Source organism: Ictidomys tridecemlineatus, chromosome 4 (genome assembly GCF_052094955.1).
Source record: "Ictidomys tridecemlineatus isolate mIctTri1 chromosome 4, mIctTri1.hap1, whole genome shotgun sequence".
Classification (NCBI taxonomy): Eukaryota; Metazoa; Chordata; class Mammalia; order Rodentia; family Sciuridae; genus Ictidomys; species Ictidomys tridecemlineatus.
In genome coordinates this window covers 104,082,080-104,106,181 of record NC_135480.1, presented here as the reverse complement: position 1 = coordinate 104,106,181, position 24,102 = coordinate 104,082,080, and the positions used below count along the sequence as shown (strand labels likewise).

General features: G+C 36.9%; 1 protein-coding gene across 8 annotated transcripts in view; it reads right to left on the bottom strand.

Annotated features, from left to right (window-relative positions):
- Positions 1-21,597, bottom strand: part of Tbcel (tubulin folding cofactor E like) — a 57,466-nt gene extending 35,869 nt beyond the window's left edge. For 4 of the 8 annotated variants that reach the window (XR_001229858.4, XR_005733794.2, XM_005328385.4 and 1 more), the window contains exons 1-2: positions 21,376-21,594; positions 1,531-1,679 (exon numbers count right to left, since the gene is read on the bottom strand). Coding sequence is in view for 6 of the 8 variants with exons in the window: in XM_005328385.4 (XP_005328442.1) it covers positions 1,531-1,663 (133 nt within the window). In the remaining 2 variants the exon portion in view is untranslated. Of the gene's footprint in view, positions 1-1,530; positions 1,680-8,355; positions 8,443-21,031; positions 21,108-21,375 lie in introns of those variants that run through there. The other 4 variants (XM_078047177.1, XM_078047179.1, XM_078047181.1 and 1 more) reach the window with 4 other exon arrangements.
- Between the last annotated feature and the right edge of the window lie 2,505 nt (positions 21,598-24,102).

The following is a 24,102-nucleotide window of genomic DNA, read 5'->3' as shown; positions in this document are numbered from 1 at the left end:
ATTTGGTCAAATTGAGGTAACAACTCTGAGTACTACCTGGCTTAAAAATACATATGTCAATAAACTCACTCTTACTATATCTACTAAAAGGGGAAAACATGAATTCAATCACTCTTTTTCCACTTGGTAAAAAAGAAGATCTCATAAAGTTTATGCTTTCTTAATGTTGGCTTCAAATTACATGGTTTTCCAACTTAGTATTTTTCAGTATCAAATTTCTCAGAATGGGAATGGATCCCAGAAAAAAAAAATGGTCAAGTATGAAGTCCATGCCTCTCTACCATTTCAGGTCACATGCTGTGATAAAACTGTATTGAGAAATAACAAACACTTGGTAACCTCTAAACACAAGAACTAAAACAACAATTTACTATTAATCCCTCTTAATTACGAAGAACTATTTCCAAGATCTGTTAAATACAACATTAAGCTGAAAGGCAAGCAAAAATGTACTTCGCACATTTCTAGTTATAGAATTTAGCTCATACCTAATCCTTCCCCTAGAAGGTCTTTATCAGCTGTATAACTAAATTCTACATTCCTGAAGACTAATTCAAGTCTCACAGCTTTGAACCCTTCCTGGTTATTAGTTTTAATTCCAAATTTCCTTCCCAATCACTGTGTCAATCCTCTGGCTCAACATAAACTAGCTTGTGTTATCTTTGTAAATGTGACTGCCTTGTCCAGTTAAGCTGTTAAGCTCTTTGAGGGCACAGGACAATCATGCACTATTTGTACCCTCCAGGATCCTTGAAACAACATGCATTTGAAATATTATCACTGTGAGGATGAGAGGGGGCAAGAATAGAAGTTCAGGGGCTGGGAATGTGGCTCAAGCGGTAGTGCGCTCGCCTGGCATGCGTGCGGCCCGGGTTCGATCCTCGGCACCACATACAAACAAAGATGTTGTGCCCGCCGAAAAACTAAAAAAAAATAAATATTAAAAAAAAATTCTCTCTCTCTCTCTCTCTCTCTCTCTCTCTCACTCTTTCTTTCACACTCTCTCTTAAAAAAAAAAGAATAGAAGTTCAGTAGATTAGACAAAGGGGAATGAAGGGAAGGAAGTGGGGACAGGGATAGGAAAGACAGTGGAATGACTCTAATATAACTTCCCTATGTACATATATGAACACACTACAGTGAATCTCCACATCACATACAACCACAAGTATGGAATTCTAATTAGAAGAAGATATATTCCATGTTTGTATAAATATGTCATAATACACTCTTCTGCCATAAATGAATAAATAAATAAATAAATAAATGATTTTTGGGCAAAAAAAAAAAGAGAGAAATATTACCACTTGAACATTATTCTTGCCCTTTAAGTACAACTACAATTCCTTGTGGACAATCTGGAGGAAAATAAGTACTGAGGTTCTTTAAAATCTGAGACCAAAATAAGGGGGAAAGATTATTTGATTCATCATTTTAAGTAAAGAAAATAATTTGTAAACAAGGTAATTCTGTGAACTGACTTCCTAAGTAAGCTCCAATAAATGAATGTGTAGGTCTCATCTTTCTTACCTTTCATAGGAGAGCCCTGAGGTGTGGCTGGGACATGGACTCCCATCCCAGGGCCACGACGGTAAGGAAAGTTTTCAGGACTATATTTTTCACATAATACTTGCATAAAACTTCTTCCACTAGGTTGGTCCATCTCTCTTTCCTAAATTCTACAAGAAACCAAGAAATCATCAAAATTATTTATTTACTCATATAAGAAATACTTACTGAGAACCAATTATTTATCAAGCACTAAAGTAGGCATAGCAGACATAGAAGATATGGTCACTGCCCCCAGGAAATTACACTATGGTAAGATCTTATGATTTAAGGAAGTTACATATGCAAACAAATGACAGCAACATAGCTCAGCATATGATATTTGCAAAATAATAGAAACTATTCCAAGATTAAGAAGAGGGGTGATCATTTCCAATCAAGGATAACAAGGCTTTGCACTAGTGCATAGAGTTCACGCAGTAAGTAACTGGAAAAAGGACTAAAAGAAGAGGTATAGGCTAAACATGAGACTAAATAATTTGGATGAAGCTTTTATTATCTGACCCTTGAAATTCATTTTCCTTTTCTTCCACAGTAATAGAAATTTTACATATGTACACCATATATATATATATATTGGCTATTTGTATTTAGAAATAAATATATGTCTAGTTTCTAGCTGATTGGAATAGAAATAAGGTCTAGCTGATTGGTATAGAAATAAAATATTCTGTGGCAACGTCCAGCAATCATCCTTAAAAGACAGCCAAAGTATTCTATTTGACTTCCTTCTTTGTGTCGTCCTTCATTCTACTTAATAGAAAACAGATGCCACCTTGGACCATGAACCAAGTAATATGTCCTAATGGAGGAGGAGGAGCAATTGCTAAAGGGGCCTCAATTCCGGAGGTCTTCCTAGGACTGAACTGCCATATAGGTATATATCTCTAGAAATTTCAGAAAATAAATAACCTATTTTATTGAATCCACTGTTCTTTTCTTTCTTTCTTTCTTTCTTTCTTTTTTTTTTTTTTTGGTTACTTACCACCCAGCCTAAGAAATGACTAATATAGAATGTAATTTCTTTTTGTTCTGAGTTTAGGTAGAAGATTTTCTACTTAACCTTAGCTGAGGGTCCAAAGAATCAGTAACTCCAGCACTTTCTCTATACTCCTCCATGTGTTAAAAGAGATAATACATGCTAACAGCCTGATAACATATTATCGGGAGCTAGCCTATGCTTACATCATACATCAACCAAAATATTGGCAACTACACTTAACCTCTCTAACGCTAACTATCAGTTATCACACTACTTTTTAAAAATTAAAACAATCAGACATAGCAGCACAATTCACAATAGCTAGATTGTGGAACCAACTTAGATGCCCTTCAATAGATGAATGGATTAAAAAAAAGTGGCATTTATATACAATGGAGTATTACTCAGCACTGAAAAATGACAAAATCATGGAATTTGCAGGGAAATGGATGGCATTAGAGCAGATTATGCTAAGTGAAGCTAGCCAATCCCTAAAAAACAAATGCCAAATGTCTTCTTTGATATAAGGAGAGCAACTAAAAACAGAGCAGGGAGGAAGAGTATGAGAAAAAGATTAACATTAAACAGGGTCGAGAGGTGGGAGGGAAAGGGAGAGAGAAGGGAAATTGCATGGAAATGGAAGGAGACCCTCACTGTTATACAAAATTACATATAAGAGGATGTGAGGGGAAAGGGAAAAAAATCAAGGGAGAGCAATGAATTACAGTAGATGGGGTAGAGAGAGAAGATGGGAGGGGAGGGGAGGGGAGGGCGGATAGTAGAGGATAGGAAAGATAGCAGAATACAACAGTCACTAGTATGGCAATATGTAAAAACGTGGATGTGTAACCGATGTGATTCTGCAATCTGTATACAGGGTAAAAATGGGAGTTCATAACCCACTTGAATCAAATGTATGAAATATGATATGTCAAGAGCTTTGTAATGTTTTGAACAACCAATAAAAAGATAAACTACTAAGCAATATCTTCTAAAAAATAAATAAATAAATCAGAAAAAGAAAGGAGGACAGAAATTACTCAAAGAAAGGATATCATGAAAGAAGGCAGAGAATGCACAAAGGCATATGCAAGTAACCTCAAGAGATCCAGTGTTGCCAAAGCAGCACGACCATAAAGGACATCATCTAAACAGGAACCCCAAAGGAGAGCTTATGTGCCACATTAAGAAGCAGAGCTTTATCCTATGGTAAGAAGAAGAAATTAGGTTTTTAGGAAGGGAAGACAATTATCAATTGTTTTGTTAAAAACTCACCCTAGCAATTATACAGTTGATGGATATGAGGGAAATGAGTGAAGGCAGGAAGAAGAGTTAGGAAGATGCTACAAGAATACAAGAGCAGGATAATAAGGACCTCAAAAGCCAGAGTGGAGGAAGAATTAGAAAATAGTGGCAGATTCAAAATGACTTAGAAAGCAAGCTTTTCAGGAACTGTAGGGGCTGAGAGAGAAGGGGAGTCTAAGCTGGTTTCCAGTACAGGTGACCAGGTGACTACATTACCTTTAACTAGTACCATTAGTCAAAAAAATATGATCAAAGTCAGTGTTAAGGGGCAAAATTATGGATTCCAATTTACTCATATTCAATTAGAGACACTTGTGGAATATTCTGGAAAACAGTCTAAATTTGAATGAGAAATGTTAGCCAAAGATGAAGATTTGTACATCACCAGAATATAGGAAGTACTCTGAATAAGAACAGTAGGACAAGAGAATATGGGAATCAATGATATTTAAAGGACACACAGAAGCAGCAAAGTCATGAAGAAAAAGAAAAGGAACAACAGAAGAGCAGCATATACAGCCAATATTTTGAGGACTTCAATGAGAAAAGGAGAAGGAAGACGGGATAGTAAGCTTGGCAGGCACAAAATAGAGGAGGGAATCAGACACAACTGTGACAAGTTTTCTCTCAAAATAGGAGACCTGAACATTTTTATAGATTTCAAGAGTGGCTTACAGAGAGACTAAGGAGGACTACCGATACTTTTCCCTGGAAGAAACCAACAGGAATGAACATTTAAAAGTTTCTCAGAGAATGGTTTGATACCAGTCAGATATTCTTCAAATTGTTTACCATTACTGGAGACAGATTTACTTCACTATAGATGCACTGGTTTACTTGTACTTGCATAGTTTAATTATACTGAACACTAGGTATTTCTCATGTTATCATCCTAACTCCAAGTTTAAATTATAAAGGGGAGTGAAACTGTGCAATTCTATTTCTTTCAGTATCGATTCATAGCATCAGATGGAGCATACTATGCATAGTAAGAGCTGATGAATGCTGAGTTATTAAAATCACTTGCCTCCAGGGTGCCAAGTGGAAAAAGCAGAGAATTCAGGATGGGGAGCAGATTTAAACCCCACTCAGATTTCATTACTTAATAGTTTTGTATCATCAAGCAAGTCAAGTATTTCTCTCTGGGACTCAAACATCTATATCTATAAAATATTAACGTCTACACTATTCATATTACAGGGTTGGTGTGGAGCCCTAAAATATATAAATACATTATTTGGATTAAAGGGCTATTGTAAAGCTCTAAATACAAATGCTATTAATTTTAATCGAAAATTATGGTAAAGTAGAAAGCATATGGACATAGGAAACTTATGTTCTCTCACTAGCTGGGTACATTTACACTAGTTAGCTAACCTTTCTACTTTATCTTTTTCACCCATGGATGGTCTCAACCTTCCTTTCAGATTTGCCACAAGAATTTTTTAAAAAGCACGAGTTAATATAGTCATTAAGTTTGGCATATCTCTTAGACCACTATCAAGACCACTCCCACAACAACTGTGTAAAATCAGTTCTCAAATAGTTAGAACACAATGGATGCTCATGGAGCATGTGTCCATTCACTGAACAAAGTTTCATCTCTATAACTTACCAAAGATTAGACTATAGAATACATTTCATAATTGAGTATATCACAAGTCACCTTGAAAATACAGGACTGTCTTCTGTTTAAAAATCTTCATTTGTAAGCTTAGGGGTAGAGACAATTGGAGTGCCAGATAGTTATTTCTATCTACATCTACATTTGCATAGGAGCACTCTCTATCCTAGTACTCATGGTGTCAACTTTTGAGCTTGGGTTGTGTTCATCTTATGCTTTGGGAACCTTCAGGCTGATCTTTTAAAAAGTAAACATATCACCACCAACAACAGACAACATAAAGCAAATCTTATGCCACTTGGAACAAGCACCACAGCTCTTATCAAAGGCCTTGTCTCAAGTTGAATGCCAACAGAATCTGTACAAATTGTTTAACAAAAACATCAAAGAAGTTACATTGCTATCTTTCATACAATTGACAATTTAAAAAGAATTTTAAAAAAACATGTGGGGAAGGTGAACTCTATCAAAATAATGGTCACTGTGTTTAAGTAGCATCTATTATCTGTAGAATTCAGAACCACTGCACTACATAATTCAAGGGCAATAGTCTTAAACACATTTGAATTAGAGACAAATTGAGAGTCTACAATGTGGCATGGGCGGCTGAGGCATGAGGATCAAGAGTTCAAAGCCAGTCTCAGCAACTTAATCAGGCCCTAAGCAACTTACCGAGACCCTGTCTCAAAATAAAATATTTTTAAAAGGGCTGGGGATGTGGCTCAGTGATTAAACACCACTGGGTTCAATCAAGCAAGCATGGGTACTTAAAATTTTTTTCCCTCATGGCAGAAAACAAAACATCCAGCCCCATACTTGAATAATTCTTCCAAATAGCCTGGATTTTTTTTTTTAATTATTATTCTTAAGACTGAAGAGTGACACCAGGTGCCTTCACTGGTTCTTTTCCAGAATACTCTACTGCACTAGTTTTCCTGTAATAAAGATGATGCAGTCTTAGATAGATGGATTTTGAATTAGAATTTATGGCTGCAAAATAGATTGGTAATATAAATCTAATCTACCTTTTGGGGCAGTTTGAAGAGGAACAATAGGTGGGGAAGGAGGGCTGAAAACCAAGAAGACTGAAAAATAAGGAAATATAGGGTAGAAAAAAATCCTTTAACCAGAGCCTTTAAAAAGTTTTTTTAGGTATAGGGGATAATCTATGACTTTTTGGAAATAGCAGGTGTCCAATTTCATCAGTCTACCTCTATAGTTGGCAGAGTTCTAATGCATTTGTAAAATGTTCTGAATTGGTGCTTAAAGCCAAGGAGACAGGAATCTTGGGTGATCCTGCTTGGTTCCATTAACAAAATGTGGAGTGTGCCTGTGAAAATCTCAAATCCATTGTGTCTCAAGATCCTGATTATAATATCCTCTTGTAAAGTGCTTGGAAAAAAATCAGGATAAAGTACAAATTGGAGGATAAGGTGCTCAGGGCATTTTTGCCAGGTGGATAAATATCAGAACAGAACATTCAGCTTCCTAAGTACCCTCAATTGCTATCAAACAATTTATATTTTATGTTCCCACTAAAAGGGTAGATCAAAATTAGTATGATACTCAACACAACTGAAAACAGAAATAGGCCACGTCTGGACACTAACACTGGAAGATATACTAGATCCAACCTCGTGGTCTCATGCAACATCAACATTTCACAAGGAAACAATGTGCAGAAGTGTATTTCATAAAGTATAAATACTACCAGCCTCACTTACAACTCCCAAAAGATATAAATACTATGCCACAGAATGCCAAAATATAAATTTTAAATCTTATAAAAATAGATTTACCGGATTGTATATATATCTAGACTATCTCCAGAGTGAAAAAACAGAAATGAGTAAAAGTAGTACCAACAGCTGACTCCAGAGAAAAGAAATGAAAAAGAAGGGTAGAAAGATTCACTTTTCAATGTCTACCCTTTGAAATCTTGAACTCACCATATTCAAAACTCATCTTTTCACAATGGAAAATATTGTAATGTATCTGGAAATACCATAATATTTTGTTACACAATTTTTTTATTTCCTCATTATTGTAAAGTTTTTATGCAAACAATTCCAACTTGGAATTTTTGTATGTAAAATATACAACATTATAAAAATTTTTAAAGGAACTGGGGAGGAAGAAAGTAGAAAATAAAATGGATGGCCAAACAGAGATAATTTTGTAAAACAGAATGAGGAAAGTAAAAGCAAGCAGAAACAAAACACACCCAAGCCTCAAAACCAAACTAGAATGAAACTAAGAGGAAGGGCTGAGATGAATAGGGAAGATTCTATGTTCTGCTATTCTTCACCATGGCTTTAACAAGGACAAAGCAAAAGCTCCACTATGGATTGTACACAAAGAGTTGGAAGAACACCCTCAGGCTGCAGTTTGCCTTTGCACACCAAGTTAAATGTGTCAACAAAAGCTACCCAATTTTATCCAAATTTTTCTGTCTATAGCCACATCAAGAGGCGTGATGCCTTAAGAGGTTCAGGCCTTGGGTCACCTCAGACTGTGGAGACTAACGAGGAACAGAGCATCAGGAAGCCATTCTGCAGATTTCAATATACTAGAAGGAGTAGACAGTTGGGAACTGACTTACAATTTGGAAAAGAAACAACAATAATTCAAACGTCATTAATTTAGGATGAGGCTAAATCTTCAAAAGAGTATTCATAGTTTCTATAAAAGGAAAATATTCTCAAGTAGTTTAATATTACTTTCAGTTTCATTTACATACAACGAATCAATCTTATCTATTCATCAGAGTAGGGTGAAAAAAACTACACTCAAAAAGCTGCCTGCCAATGTTTTGCCAATAATATTTGTAAACAAAACAGGTTAAACATTTTGTCTATAGGCTCCACAATTTCACCTTTAGGTTCCTTTGTTGAGATGATACTTCATGTCAGTGATTTTTTTTTTTTCTGTACTTAGGTGTCTGTTTCCTTCACAAAACAATCTGAGAATGAGATTATTTACCAATTGTTTAATAAAAAATATAGTCAATAAATACATTTAGTATTATATATCTGCCATTTCTTTCTGTATTTTACCAACTGATCCCAATTTGGCTTATTCGCCCATTCATTTATGTACAAAATATGTGATCTCACAGAGCTTACTTCAGCTGAACAAGCATGTACCAGATGCTGAATCTCTGTCAAACACTGTGCTAACTCTGAAGAAAGGGAGAAGGAATAAAATCCAAACCCTGTCCTCAGGACATCAACAATCTAGAAGGAAATATACCAGATGATACATACCTAAAATATAAAATATGATTAAACTTTTGGAAACATGATGAATTAAGTAAGTAAATCCTGAGGCTCTGTAAAAGATGAATATTAAATTACAGGGTGGGAAGAACATTCAGGCACAGGAGACAACGGTACAGGAAGGCACAAGAGATCTAAAACATGGGTCATCAACAGTAGCTAACGCATAAAATACATATGTTGGCCCATTGGTGAGGCAGGAGATTCAATGGTAGAGGTAATAGGGCTGGGGATATAGCTCAGTTGGCGGAGTGCTTTCCTTGTATGCACATAGGCCTTGGGTTCAAACACCAGTACCACCAAAAAATAAAAAATAAAAAGGTAGAGGTAACAGCAATCAGATCATAACCAACCTTATTCGGGCTGAAATAAAAGTAAGAAAATTTTTGATAGATCACTATGATTGTAGTGCAAAGATAGAGATTACTGATCTTTATATGCAGAATACAGAGAAGTCAAAATTATGAGAATTTTAAAATCCCTGAAGGATAGGGCAATTAGGAGTTTGTTCATCTTAGGAGAAGCAGTTTCAGTAAGTCAAGATGGTAGAAACCACAGTAGAGGGAGTCAAAGAAATAAATAAGTGCAGACAATGAATGAGTATGAACTAAATTTTGAGAGGCTTAGATGAAAGTGGAAGAGTGGGGAGAGCTTATACAGGAAAATCAAGGGTTAAGAGTTTTAAGGACAAAAGAGGATATAGGCTAAATCTGGGGTGAGACTGGGGGTCAAGGGAGACTGGAAATAATTAACAAAACAAAACCTGAGGAGGAATATCACCTGCATATCTTCAAAGAATCTCTTAGGGTTACTAACTTTCAAGTCTTTCTGTTTTTTGTTTGTTTGTTTTGGTGTGTGGGGAGAGAAATTTGTTTTTTTCTTTTGTTTTAGCCCATTTAACTTTCATTTTCTAGACTCCTCTTTTAACCTCATCCAAAGAAACCTTTATTTTTGAATGATTCCCCATTGGACCCAAACCCTGAAAGATACTTGTACATTTAGGTAATTGGAATTTTTGTTTTCTAAATAAGCATTTCTGATCCTCAGCATAAGTGTATCCCCAATAAAACAGAATAACTCAGGAAAAGTATATATTATATATTTTCCCTCCAAGAAAGATTAAATAAATCAATATATAAAGTTCTGTTGATCAACTGCTTTCTAAGTATTTGCTTTTAAAAAATACAACATCCAATGAGTTTTCAAAAATTTCCAAGTGAATATAGGCAAGCAATAACTACAGCAAAACCTGTAACCCCCAACATGTAGTATCCCTTTTTATTAGCTAAGGATATAAATAAGTGTTACCAACAGCTTTCATGTCTAAAGCATATTTAGAGCCACAGCTATACCCGGAGACATCAGTGACAGATTTAGCAAGGTCACTGAGCATGAGGAAGCACCTTATGGTGTACACTCTTCCAAACCACTCTTTCCAGGCTATGTAGATACACTTAATTTTATACAGATTGTTGTTTTTAGATATATAGTTTTATCATCTGTTTTTTCCTATACAGCTTGTGACAAACCTGCACATTAATAACTATCCACCTATTTTGAAAGTTTGTAAAGTATTTCATTATAAGCTGAATTATGTATTATAAAGAACCTGCAATTCTATTTCAGTTACTGCCCTTGAGCATTATGTAATGTATCCAAGTGGATGTCTCCTTTAGGTAAGAAGGAAAACAAAATCTTTTGAAACTATTCTGTATGATTATAGTTAGCCAATTCACTAACTTAACTTTTAGCATTCCAAGTGCAAAACAAGTCTAGCTGATAAAATTCATTATCATAGCACACCAGGCCACCATGATTTCACACCCTAAGGACCACCCTGTTTCTCAAAGTCTCTTTCTCAACTGTATACTACATGGCATTTAAGCGTAATAATGTGGCACATCAACTTTTCCTGGTAGAAAATTAAAAGTAATTTAAAAAACCAACACTTCAGATGAAATGTGAGTTCAGACTCTTCCTGATCATTCTTATTGATCGGAGACTACTACTATCTTTTCCTACCATGGCACCATACTTCTTGAAAGTATCAAAAACAGTGGAGTTTCTACCCAAAATTCTTAATTTCATTGCATTAATAGCATCATCAGTGACAAATATAGCCTCAGAGCTGTCAATGACTTCTAGTAAAGAATTATACTACATTTAAGGCACACTGAACACTGGACAAAGAGACAAAGTTTTCTCATCTACAATTGCACATTAGCAAATTCAGCTACTCCCAAGCTCGCAGTCCACTGTACAAAAACAGAGCACCTGAAATTCTAATCTAAAGGCTTCAACCCAAGACCTTAATTATTTTATTAGAAATTTGAGAAAAAAGTTAAATACTGCTATTTATACTGAAGTATTTCTTTGTGTGAAAATGTTTCTAAACACATATGATTTTCATTGTCCAAAATTGTTGTCTTAAGCCAACTGTCCATATCCCTGCTAAATTAGGGATTCTGAAATATAGAGCAAAAACACATAGCAGACATAACAATCACAATAAAAATGACTTAACATTCACAACACCCTTTACTTCAACAGCTTCCCCCAACCCACACTCAACTCCTTCATAAATTAACATTTACCCCTACCTTTCTATCTGGCCCAGATTTGATTTGGAAAAATTCCAAGGCTTTGTTGTTTTACTTATGCAAAGCAGAATTAGACACATTTACTCTTGAAGTGATGTTTCTAAACCAAGTATCTCCACCCTGAGATTAACAATCATTTTAAAGCCTAGTCATTTTCCACAACCACTCTCTTAAAGAGACAAACTGCCACTTGTCTGTTTACAGGAGAGGAAACTGAGGGCACTTGCTCAGTTTTCTATGGCCCAATCAGCATGCTATATTATGCTCTCCACATCTCTAATCTGTTTAGTCCTGCTGTTTTTATTAAAAATGAAACATTTCAGGCTGGGGATATAGCTCAGTTGGCAAAGTGTTTGCTTTCCAAGCACAAGGCCCTGGGTTCAATCCCCAGCACCACAAAAACAAACAAAAATTTCATACCAACAGCATATAGACCACCATAAATTCTAGAAGTATAACTTATTAAAATGTATAAAAATCATTACAGCCAAAAAACTAAGAAGCATTTCTACTGCCTAATCTAGTTACAAAAGGGGGAGGAATTATTCTCAACTTTTTTTGTCTTTCCACAAGGCAATGAATTTTTTTTTTCTTAAATGGATTAGGTTTCATCAGAAGAAAACTACATGTACATTTTCTTTCAGCTGTGAACACACAAGGTCATTATCTAGCTGTTTACAGAATGGATTACCCTACTATCTCTGCTCTACAGAAGCCACCACGTTAAGGCAAGTCTCATTAGCAACAAACTATTAGTTTATCACTCTGCTTTCTAGAGGTGATTACCAACCACTCTAGCTAATAACCAGGGATTCTAGATGTTAAAACATCAGTTATGCAGAAAGGCTATGAAAGTTTACACATAAAAAAAAAGTTACTAATCCCTTCCACATTTACTGCTAATGGCATAATATGCCCAACAGTAATAAGTGCTGATTCTGGATCTAAAATGTCTGGAAGTAAATCCTGACTGATTCCACTACTGTGTGTGACAGTGGGTAAGTTACTGAAGTTTTTCAGGTCTCCATTTCCTCATCCACAGGAAGGGTAATGAATGGTTCCTAACTGGAGAATGAAAGGAGAAAATATAGGCAAAAAGTATTTAGCACAAGAAAGCACAGAATACTAGTTTACTGTTACATCTACTAACCCTATTATTACTACCATCAATATCCAATGAATATAGCAGCTGAATGTAGGGTGAGAAGACTTGTAGTTTTTGTTAAATAGATTTGGTCTCATTTGTTTTAAGGGCCGGGGACTATGCTAATTAATGCCAACTTAATGAGTCATCACAAAATAAAATATCTGATATTTATGGCATGCCTCCTTAAATAGAAGATCTCACCAGTATCTCTCTGCTTATCTGAATTTTATGTATACTGCAACATCCCATTCAAAATATACTTGAGAGATGAGACTTTTCCGGATACTTCTTGCCTTAAAGATGTTTCCTTTTAGCTGAGCTCATGGTAGCTACTACCTAAAATATTCATTTGCCAAATAATCACATATTGGCCTGTCATCTTTTCATTTTTGGCCCATATACTGCACATTATTAAAGTCATGCATTGTGATGTAATTTTCATGTGTTTATTTGTATCCTCAGACCAGACAGTTTTTTGACAATAAGAATCATACATATCCTAACACTTCTTTGTATCTATCATAGACTGGAACTTTGCACATAATTGGAAACTAGTATATGTCCTAATGATACGTTTTCTAGTCACTTCTATTGTTCACAGCAAATAGATTTTATAAAATATAAAAACTGTATTTATTAATAAACTCTGCAATCAAACATAGAATTACTATTTAATTCAGCAATTATACTTCTGGGAATATACCCAAAAGAATCAAAAGCAAGTAGAACAGATAGTTACACCATTATTCACAATAGCCAAAAGGTAGAAAAAAAAAATCCAAGTGTCCATCAGTGCGTAAAGGGCTAAGCAAAATGTCATACATACATACAATGGAATATTATTCAACTTTAAAAATGAGGAAATTCTGACATAAGTTATAACATATTTGACATTATACTAAAGGAAATAAGTTAGATACAAAAGGACAAATACTGTATAACTGTACTTACACGAGTTTAAAACAAAGTAGTCAAATTCATGGAGACAGAAAGTACCAAGGTTGGTTGCCAAGAAGGTGGGGAGTGGGGAATGGAGATTAATGGGTACTGAGTTTCAGTTTGGAAAATTGAAAAAATTCTGGGATTGTGGTGATGGTTGTATAACAACGTGTACATACTTAATGCCACTGAACTAAATACTTAAAATAGTTAAAATGGTAAATTTTAAAATGGTTATTTTACTATAGAAATATTTATAAAAAAATTAATAAAGTAGACGGTATAGAAAAAATGTATTAGGCCAAGACCAAAGTTTCCAGTTCTAATCTCAGGCACTCTTATGAAATTAATGCAGAAAATTCACTTGAGGATTTTAAACCATGAGTGAAGAATGAAGTAGCCAAGGAGTGAATTTAGTGGGAGATTTGATTTACGACATATATAATCTTCACTTATCTTTTTCTTTGAATCTTTTACCAATGTTCATGAGAAGAAATGTTAATAAATGAATAAGGGGACTAACCTTTTGAAAAAATATGTGCCCTTATAAAACTTTATGTTATACTCAAACATTTATCCATGAATTAAATACCAATACTAAGATTATCATCACTTTTTTATAATCAAAACATTTTTAAAATCTATAAAGGAAGTTGGTCAGTAAAATGAAAAACTTTTGATCAGACATTAAAAACATAAGACATAAGACAGAAACAGGAGCGGAGGGCATTTGCAGCATACCTATGAAGGAGGGGCACTTGCAGCATAGTAAGAAGAACTCTTAAAAATAATTTCAAAAGGTGAAAGTTCAAAGGAAAATGGACAATAAACATAAATTTTTAATAGATAATAACACTGAAATGGCTATTAAATATATGTAAAAGATGCCCGATTTCAGTAATGTTCAGAGACAAAAATTGAAGTAGTGATGTATTATTTCAAATAAGTTAGCAAAACTTTAATGACTCTGACAATACCAAGTGTTAGGATGTGGAAGAACAGGAACTCTCACACTACTAGAGTATAAATTTGAAGACACTTTGGAAAACAACATGTCTTGAGTTGAAGACGCACATACTCTCTCATACAGCAATTCTACTCTCAGAATGACCGCTACTGGAACTTGTAAATGTGCACCAGGAGATAAGGACAAGAATGCTGATAACAGCTTTGTTTGAAATTACAGAAATCCTGGGGTAAAAACCCCTTACATTTAAGAAACAATGATTGCATATATTACAACATATTCATAAAACAAACAATTGGTAGTTCATTAAGCCTGTTTCCTCATCAACGTGAATGATTTAAAAAGCAATGCTGAATGGGTGAAATAATTAATCACAAGAATATGCGAAATTCCATTTATACTGAGAGTTTAAATTTTGAAATTTAAAATTAACTGATAATTAATCTTCCATCTTCTAATTTAATTTAGGGTCAGATAAATATTTAATAAAAATAAAACTATAAAGAAAAGTCAGAAAATAATAACACAAAACTGAGAACAGTGGCATCCTTTCAGGTTGAAGGTGTACATCAGGAGAGGGACACAGGGGACACAAACGAACTCAGTCCCTCTCCAAATCTGCTCCTCCTATGCTCACTCCCATCTCAGAAATTACATCTAATCCCTCTTTTCCTCTCACACTCCCATGTGATTATTAGGCAGACCCATCCACACATCTATAACATCCCAATTCCTCCCATTCTTTCCTTCTCTTACTTTGCTCTAGTCCAAGCCAGGTCTGCTGCAACAGCCCCCTCCCTGGTCTCTCCTAACTTGTACAATTCTCTACAAAGCAGCCAAGTCGTCTTTTCAAAATTTAAGTTAAATTGTGTCTTTTTTAAATTCAATGGCTTCCTTTCCCATTTAGAATAAAATCCAATTTCTAGCATATTCTTCAATTTATCTGATCTCTCTAATATTTTCCTCCTTCCACACTTTTCCTAGCTCACAAAGCTTCAGACTCCCTGGCTTTCTACTTCTCATACTTGCCAAGCTAATTTCCCCCTTTCCTGGCTCTTGGCAGAGTTGCTTCAATTCAGTATGAGTCTCAAATGTAAACCCAAATGTCAACTTCTCAAAGTCTGCCTCTGATCACCTAATCAAAAATGGCACCACTGCCACTATCTATCACTCATTATCGCTTCATTCTTTCTTCGAAGTTTGAACCATGATCCATTCATTTGGTATTTAAGGTCCCTCTCCACCAGAATTTGAGTTCCACAAAAGCAGGAACCCATCAGTCCAGTTTAGTGTACACTGGACAAGTGTTTGTTGGATGAATGAAAAGGTAAATTTTATTTAATAGACATGAAGTAGTATTATCTAATAATGAAATGAAAATCAAGTACACCAAGGAAGAGTGTGGCAGACTGAGGAGAAAGAAAAATTTTGGAAAATCACTGGAAAGGTATTATCCAGAGAATAGTTTTAAACAATCCTTTTTGTGAGAGCACTTAACACATCACATTTCTAAGAATGATTAGTAAATTAACAATAAAAGTTTCATACAGCCACAATCTCTTGATTTCAGAAATGTGTCACCCACCTGCTTAAATCACCTTTTTAGAATAGTATTGCAGTTAAAAGCGTGAGCTTTGATTAATTCCAGGTTCATTATGGTTGCTGTGTAATTTCTCCAAGTTACTTACCTGTCTATGCCTGTTCCCTTATTTATAAAATAAAGGTATCAATAGCTATTTCATAAGGTTAATGTGAAAATTAAATGAAAAGTTTTTTAAATGAAATCATCTAGTGTCTAGCATAAGTTGTAATTACTAGTGGCCAATAGGTTGTAATTACTATTGTGAAAGCTGAAAATGGCAAAGTCCAGACAAATATGGGAGCTGACAGAAGGCAAATACCAACATCCTCTCTCTCTAGTACAGGTAGACTAATTATTGACAACATACTGGGGATATAATATATGCCACAACTAAATCCTATTCCTGAGAGACAAATGTACACAAAGGTAATGCATTGTAAGTGTAGACAAAGCATATTGAGAACACAGAAGGTCAGTCACATGTAGAACTGAGACTTAGGACAACAGTGGAAATTCGCTAGATGAAAAAGTGGAGGAAAACACATATACAGGTACAACTAAGTGAAAGAAATGCAAGATAAAGATAGAAACATACTGTAGATGATGTGGAGAGCTGTTGGAGGGGACTGGCTAGGCCAGATGGTAAGGACCTATGTCCTCTGGAAGTTTGCATTTTATTCTTTGAGCAGTGGTAAAACTAAGGGAAAATAACATTCTAATTTAATACCAACCTTTCTCAAAAAAACCAAACATCTAGCCAGGTGCAAAGGCACATGCCTACAATCCCAGAGACTTGAGAGACTGAGGCAGGAGGATCACAAGTTTGAAGCCAGCGTCAGCAACTTAGTGAGGCCCTAACAACTTACCCAAACACTGTCTCAAAAAATAAAAAAGCACTGGGGATATAGCTCAGTGGTAAAGTGATTCCGGGCTCAATTCCCAATGCCAAAAAAGGAAAAGAAACAAAAAAGGAAGGAAGGAAGGAAGGACAAAAACACCTTTATGACTTTAAACAGCACACACACCCATGATCTACTAACCCAAAACAGAAAACATTGCAAGCCTGACTTCTGGAAACCATATGAACCATCTGCTTTTTAACAATCACTGATCTAGAACCTATTCTTGCAACCCATATCTCATTACCGTGATGACACTGAGGCTACTGGTCATCATCATAACAGCAGCAGATAAAAATCTACTGAGAGCCTACTGCGTGTTATGTGCTGTGTTGCTTTGCATGTACCATCTCAATTAATTCCAACAACACCCTCATAAGAGATACTATTAATCCTGTTTTACAGGTTGGAAAATAGAAGTACAGTGAGGTTACAGTCACAGGATTCAAGTCTAGGCTGACTTCAAAGCCTTAAAATTAAACCATCCTGAACTATGATATTGCTCAATTCATTAACTTCACTTGCTCAAAAATCAAGTGTGTGTACCTATTATCATTTAAGGCATCATGCTAATCAGTGATTTTTAAATTTTATTGAACAGAAGAGTCACCTGGGCAGTTTGCTAAAATATAGAGTCCTAGGCGCCACCAGAGATTAAGGTTCTATAAGTCCAGGGCAGAACTCGGGATATGCATTTTTAGTTAAGTCTAGTTATTCTGATTCACTAGGTCTATGGCCTAGGTTCCAATAGACCCTATGCTAGATGTCCTCAAGAATCAAAGATATTTGAACCCTGTCACCTCCAGATATTTATGAACTAAAAGAGGTAAAAATAAGGCACACAAACAATACAATCAAGAAAGACTTAAAATAGGTTAGACCTCAAGAATGTGACCCCAATGATAAAATTTAATGTGAGCAATTCTTTCCAGATTAATGTGCCTTTGGTTCCAAATAATATGAACTCATCTTCAACTGAAAGTAACATTATTAAACTAGTCAAATACATATCCTATACATTTACTTATTAAATATTAGGCAAGGTACCATTTGACAATGCAGAAGAGGCTGTGTGACAACTTTTCAAAGGAAAAGGTCTCTAACTTTGTTCCCCAACATTCATTAATGTTTACTATAAATTAATTCTGTTTTTATAAGAGTCTAACCTATTTTAGAAGAGGGTGATCTTAATGAAATGAGGATAAACAGGATTTCACAAAGAAAGGGAACACACTTTGTTATATACCAAGCAAGATATAATGATTAGAGACCTTGGTAGGAAGAGGATCTGTTTTTGGAAATGAAATGTCAGGAAAAAAAATTGAGAAAAGCTGCAGGGGGTCCTCGACAACAACCTAAACAGTATGGGCTTTATGTATTGCTGGCACTGGAAGGCTTTTGAGGAGAAAAATGAAGTAATCACAGCAATATTCTCTGGAAGAATACTCTCATGAAGCTATGTGAAATCAAGTAGCATTAGAATAACAGACAATGGGAATTGTTGGGCTATTACTGTGCTGATCCACAAAAAAACATAAATCAGAACAGGGTAGGCTGAAAAAGGGAGTAATGGTAAACCTTAATGTCTAAACACATGTAGGACAAAGGCAACAGTCACCGCTAAAATGATTTCTTCACCTATTAAACCCAAATTGTAACACTGTCAATTTCATATTACTTTTCAGAACTTTTTCTTACATTGCAGAATAGGTCCAAAATATATCAAGAACTCACTTATTTAAAACATAGCCCAGGACTATGAAATGAATAATTAGGCCTAAATAGCCAAAATACATGTCATATAGTTTAAACACTAAGGGGAAAATAAGTATTTTATGTGTATTTAAAACATCATTCAAAGCAACACAATCCCATTTTACACAAAATTCTGATAAATATTAAGTGTCTGATTTCCAAAGCCACAATAGTGTGGAAGCAAAAATTACAAGGGGAAAAGAGCCTGCTGTATGTCTAAGTCAAAAGGAAAACTGAAAACTAAAAAACAAAACAAACAAATGAAAAAAAAAAAACCACACACAATCACTCAGAATAAGTTCTCCACATTGTTTATTGACACGTACACACGATTCCCAGAAAATGAAATCAATGAGATCTTCCTTAATGTTCCAAACACCTACCAAAAAAGACAATCTTTTTTAAACATTCTTTAAAGCTATATTTTAAAACAAATATTTACCTGATTAAAAGAGATAATTTTCTGAAATGTTTGATACATACCAATATAAAGTCTCTCCTCCACAACCAAGACATAGTCAAGAGTTAAAAAGAAAGATATATTTTATCACCCACAAAGTTTGAAGACAATAGAAAGCATTCATAAGGCATCAAGTCAAGAATGTGTCCCCAATGATAAAATTTAATGTGAGCAATTCTTTCCAGATTAATGTGCCTTTGGTTCCAAATAATATGAACTCACTGTCAACTGAAAGTAACATTATTAAGCTAGTCAAATACATATCCCATACATTTACCTATTAAAATTGGGCAAGGTATCATTTGACAATGCAGAAGAGGCTGTGTGAGAACTTTTCAAAGGAAAAGATCTCTAACTTTGTTCCCCAACACTCGTTAATGTTTATTATGAATTAATACTGTTTTTCATAAGGGTCTAACCTATTTTACAAACAAAAAATCAATTTGTAGTTAAATGATTCAAAGTTATTCCTAAGTTTATGAAATATACTAAAGCCATGAACTTTTTACATTTAAATATAGAACAAAAAGTATAAAACATAACAATTACTGGAGTGAGAAGATTCAAGATGTTTTTAAGCAACAAAAAAGCAAAACAGTGTATCTTTATAATGATAGCAGTGAAATAAAACTTCCTTAACTATGACTAGGAGACAAAGTGGCTAAATGAAACTAGGCCTCTCATATTTCTCAGATGCAGCAAAGGACAGAGAAAATTAAGAGGCACAGACACACAATTTTGTTGAATGATTGGGAAACACTGATATGTCAAATATTATGATTGTAATACTTCAAGAAACAGGGATCAAATGTTATACGTTATAAACATCTAACTAACTGAAGCAAACATTTATACCTGGCAGCCCTACCCCTGTCCCCAAAACTCATCTTGGAATCATCTTTGTTCTCTAAAAGCGCAGAATATGGAGACACTGACTAATCAAGAAATGTGCCTTATAAACATCACTTTTCAATCTGCAAGTGGAGACCCATAAATCAATTTGGTGTATTTCAGTCAGTATGTTTCCAAATGAAAGAAAATGGAATAGAAATTACCGGAATGTATATGTAATAAGGGTAAAGGTTGAATTACTTTAAAATCATATGTAGATATGTACTAGATCACAATGTAAAATGCACTGTGCGGTATAATTTTTTTTTTTTATTTAAAGGAAACAAACTAAATTTGAAAGATACCACCCCAGATATCCAGTCTAATGTCTCAGGACCCAAAGACTGCGTGTTTTCTTAGTCTTCAGCACTTATTCAAACTCTCCTGGCTCAAGATGAATCCGTGGAAACCAATTTAAGAGCTCCATGGCAGCATGAAGAGAACAGAGAGAAACCCCTGCTAGGTCTTTACTGGGCACTGAATGCATTCTCAGCTTTCCCAAACAGACATAGATGGTGCCTACAAGCTCCCTGTAGCTTAGCAACCTTCAGAGTAAAGCTCCTCCTTCCTGCACTGACTGTAAACAGTTCAACTCTTTCAACCAACTTTCAACTATAACTTCTGCCATCACTATGTCCCAAGAAAAGATACTGTGGAATGTCTTCCTAGTAAAGGACCTAGAACTCTGTATTCCCATTCTCAAAACAAGAAGCTCCAAACATCGGTAGTCCCTGCAAGATCCCAGGTCAGGGTTCGCTCCTGCCAGCCTCCACTTTATTCCACCCCCCTCAATCTCGGAATCTCCCAACTTGGGGCAAATGTATTCTACCAAAAGCCCTGGTTAAACTACCACATCCTTTTATCAGTCCCTGGAAGGGTCAGGCCTGGTGCACCAGGAGCCTAGGGATGGCCGCCCTTTCCCAGCAAACCTCCCTCAGGACACGTCCTCTATTTGGTTTTCTTTTCTTTAATTCAGTAGTTCAGAGACAAGTTTCCTAGACCCCTGGCAGTCCCAGACACGTCTGTCTCCTACCAGGTAGGGGCATCTCCCCAGGCTTCAGGCCTCGGGGCACACTGAGCAGCCAGGATTCTCTCCGGACCTCGGAGGCTCCGCACACGTCCCCTCCCACCTGGGACCGGCCTCCGCCCCCCGCCCAGGCCCCTCCCGCTCCGCCCGAGCCCAGCAGGCCCCGCCGTCCGCCGAGCCCCGGGGCAGGCCTCCCACCCCGCAGCTGCCCCGGCAACGCCGCTCGACCCGAGTGCCCCCCCGAGCTTCCTCTCACTGCGCCCCCAGGAGTGGCCCTCTGCGCCCCGGCTCCGGAGGGGAGCGCCCCGGCCTCGAGAGCCCGGCGGAGCCGGCGGGCCGGGCTCACTCACCCCTCAGCCCGGGAGGCGGGGGAGCTGCTGCGGCGGCTCCTCGGGCTGCGCCTCTCCTCCCCCCTCCCGGCCACCGCCGTCACCGCCGCCGCTCAGCCTCCGGCTTGCTCCCGGCAGGCCCGGGCCCGGCTCCGCTTCACCTCGTCCCCCACTCTGGCCGCCGGAGCCCGGTGTCCTGCATTGACCCGGAAGCAGCTTTCCCGGCCCAACAACAACACGTGACCCCGCCGCACGTGTCACGTCCGCTGCGTGAATGGGAGGGGGCGCCGGAGGAGCAGGTCCTCCCAACCAAGCCAGGGTTGCCATGGCGACGGAGATGCCTGTCAGGGCCAGAGCTTCAGCAAAAACACACCCTACCTCTCCCTTCCACGGTGAGGGGAAGGGACACCCCCAGGTGCAAAAGAGTACAGATTGTCACTCCCGAACGAAAGGGGGCAGGTCAGAGCAGAGCCTCCTTTAGAAAGGAGCTTTGGACAGAACCTCTCCACACCCACCTGGAATCTTGGCCTGGCTTTGGTACTAATGAACTCAATGACACTGATAGAGTCACTTCCTCTTTCTGGCTTTAGTGGCCTCATCCATACCAGAAGAGACCTGACTGTAGTATCATAAGATCCCATGCTCTTAAGCATCATGGTGTGGCAAGATGTGGGGCAGTCTGAACTTCTGTGTCCTCCTCCCATACCTGTGGCATCTGAGGTTTCCAACACCAATGTAGTAATCACAGCTTTCATTTGTTTAGCACCTTATGGCTACAGCCAGTGCACATATGCAACTTTTGATCTTTACAACTCTCCAAAGAATATGTTATCGAATTGAAAACTGAAGTTCAGAAGATAAGTATTTACCTAAAGACCTTGCAGTTAGTAAAAATGACCAGGCTGAGATATGAATGCAGATCAGGCTGACATCAAAGAACATACACTTCCCATTATGACATGTTATTGCTCCAGCTCCATATACATTATATCTGACTGTTGGGATGTGGTTGATTGCATACTTTCTTATACATTTCTTCTATAGGATCATTCATAGAATAGGAATGATGCTGTCTGATGCTGATGAGAACTCAGCCTTGTACGGACATGTCAACATGTCAACATATTGAAGAGGAATATATACATTCATAGATGTGTGTGTTTTTCTGTGGTGTGTGTCAGTGAGGTGGTGGGGGGAATGTGACATGCATCCTGGAGAGGGAAAACAAAATTCTTCAGGTAGGCCCAATGGCCTCTTACTATCACCAGTTCCTGAGGACTTGCTTTGAACCTTGTTTTGTTTTGTCTTACCTAGTAGGTAGGGATTACAGGGGTTGAGAGGGGAAAGTAAATCCAGAAGGAACTAGCTAAAGAAAACTGCTCTGATAGAGAAGAGAAAGAACCAAGAAACTTGGCTGACATGGCTCACATGGGGTGCTTTCCTCCTCCTTCTGCAAAGAATAAAGTACTTTTCTGTCACCTTAAGAATTAATGACTTTGGGACCACTGGGATCAGTGACATGGCCATAGCCAAAAGTAGCCCCGGAAAAATGAGAAAATCAGAGTGAAATATACAGAGAGGAGAAAGACCTGGGGGGATTACCTGGTTATTCTGATGACAGACTTACTTGTCATCTTAGAGACCTTTGAGGACACCCCAAAATACCTAAAAGTCTAGATGTCTTGTGAAGAATTAGGAAGAACTATAAATCATTAGGGTTTTTTTTTGGCAGGATGTAACTGGGGATTGAACTCAGGGACGCCCAACCACTGAGCCACATTCCCAGCCCTGTTTTGTATTTTATTTAGAGGCAGGGTCTCACTGAGTTGCTTAGCACCTCGCTTTTGCTGAGGCTGGCTTTGAACTTGCAATCCTCCTGCTTTAGCCTTCTGAACTGTTGGGATTATAGGTATGTGTCACTGCTACAGGCAAGTCATTACTGTTAACAAATAATACATGCAAGGTATATAAATACATACATGAGTATTGAATGTGACAGGGTGTAATTGGTTATGTATTTGTTTCTTTGAAATATCCTTTAGTCATTTCTCTCTTTTGTACCCATCTCTCCCCTAAGAGAGCAAACTCCTAAAGACAAGATCAATGTCTCTACCTGTCTCCTGTCCATATCCCCAAGACAGCCAGAATTATCTTTCTAAATTTGTATCTGATTATGCAACTCCCTGGAGCTGAAAACCCTTCCAAGATTCCCTATGGCACTTAGGATAAAATCCACAATCTTTAACTTGCTTCTCAAAGTTCTTTATAACCTAGATAGACCCTGCTGATTTTCCAGCCTTGTCTCTTGCCTCTGTCCATTTGATTTGGTAGCCTCATTAGTCATATGGTGCTATTCAAATTTAAACTAAGTTAGAATTTCATTTCCTCAGTCACATGACACTACTCTCATTTTGGGTGTGACTGGTGGCTGTCATATTAGATAGAGCACAGTTCTATAGGATGATGCTTTTCTATATTCTCAAATCTCCATGTATGATATATTCTATAGGAATTCCTCTTACTAAGCCATTTGCTTGAAACATTCTTCTTACTCCTTGAGATGGAAAATTATATATAATTGCTTATTTTCTTGTTGACTTCTTGATGAGTATGTGAACTGCAGTGAAGGCAGGAGCTAGATCTATGGGATTCATCACTGACTCTCCATTATTTCTAAAGTGCTGTCATTTAGAGGAAGGAAAAAGTAAATATCAAACAAAATTTAAAGGAAGCAACAGAAAGGAAAAT